Here is a 673-nt window from a genome sequence, read left to right as displayed (position 1 = left end):
AGCGATTATTTAACGTGGATGATGATCCAATTGTGATGAGCGAAGAAGAGTGCGTTGCGGAAACCTCGCGTACATCACGGAGTGCATGACCAGCAATTCCACTTATCAAGTCGCTAACACGTTCATACACATAAAAATACAGGTTCCAAACTTACTTCCCCCATGTTGACAACGTCTATTCCCACCGTTCCACCCAGAAATACAAACGCAAGCTCTTCGTCTCGCACTACTGGGACTGTCGCCTCAAGGGCCGCCCCCCAGGAACCCCAAAGTCCCGTGATCCAAGCAAGAAGAAGCGCAAACGCACAGCCCGCGAGCGCGATTTATGCGACGTCAAAATCAAGATTACAGAGTATTTCCCCGGAGCCCTGGCTGTGCCTCCGAACCTGCTGGGTCTGGATGCCATGTCCTCCTTGGAGCAAAATATGCAAAATGCTGCCGCTGCCGTTGCTACTGGTACCGATTTCCTCGACCCCGTTGTTGCTGGCCAGAATGAACTGGCGCGTGTTGCCAATAGTAATAATCCACAGCCACAAGCAGAGCCTCACTATCAGTTTGGCGTCCTGACGTTGCGGAAGACGCTACCTCAGGGCCACCCTGGCTATACGGGTGAGAAGTACTATACAATCCAGAGGGTTAATGGGAATGGGGGAAATGGGAGGGCAGATGGCGT

At 52.3% G+C, this 673-nt stretch overlaps 1 protein-coding gene across 1 annotated transcript; it reads left to right on the top strand.

Moving 5' to 3' along the window:
- Positions 1–35: 35 nt before the first annotated feature.
- PAAG_02750 (hypothetical protein) lies at positions 36–640 on the top strand (the record flags this gene model as incomplete). Its single annotated transcript, XM_015844735.1, has 3 exons — positions 36–49; positions 143–609; positions 633–640. 3 exons carry the CDS (start codon positions 36–38, stop codon positions 638–640), a joined length of 489 nt encoding a protein of 162 aa, XP_015701813.1.
- Positions 641–673: the final 33 nt, after the last annotated feature.

This window comes from Paracoccidioides lutzii, assembly GCF_000150705.2.
Source record: "Paracoccidioides lutzii Pb01 unplaced genomic scaffold supercont2.6, whole genome shotgun sequence".
Lineage (NCBI taxonomy): Eukaryota > Fungi > Ascomycota > Eurotiomycetes > Onygenales > Ajellomycetaceae > Paracoccidioides > Paracoccidioides lutzii.
The sequence above is the reverse complement of the archived record's forward strand: the minus strand, read 5'-3'. Positions and strand labels throughout refer to the sequence as shown.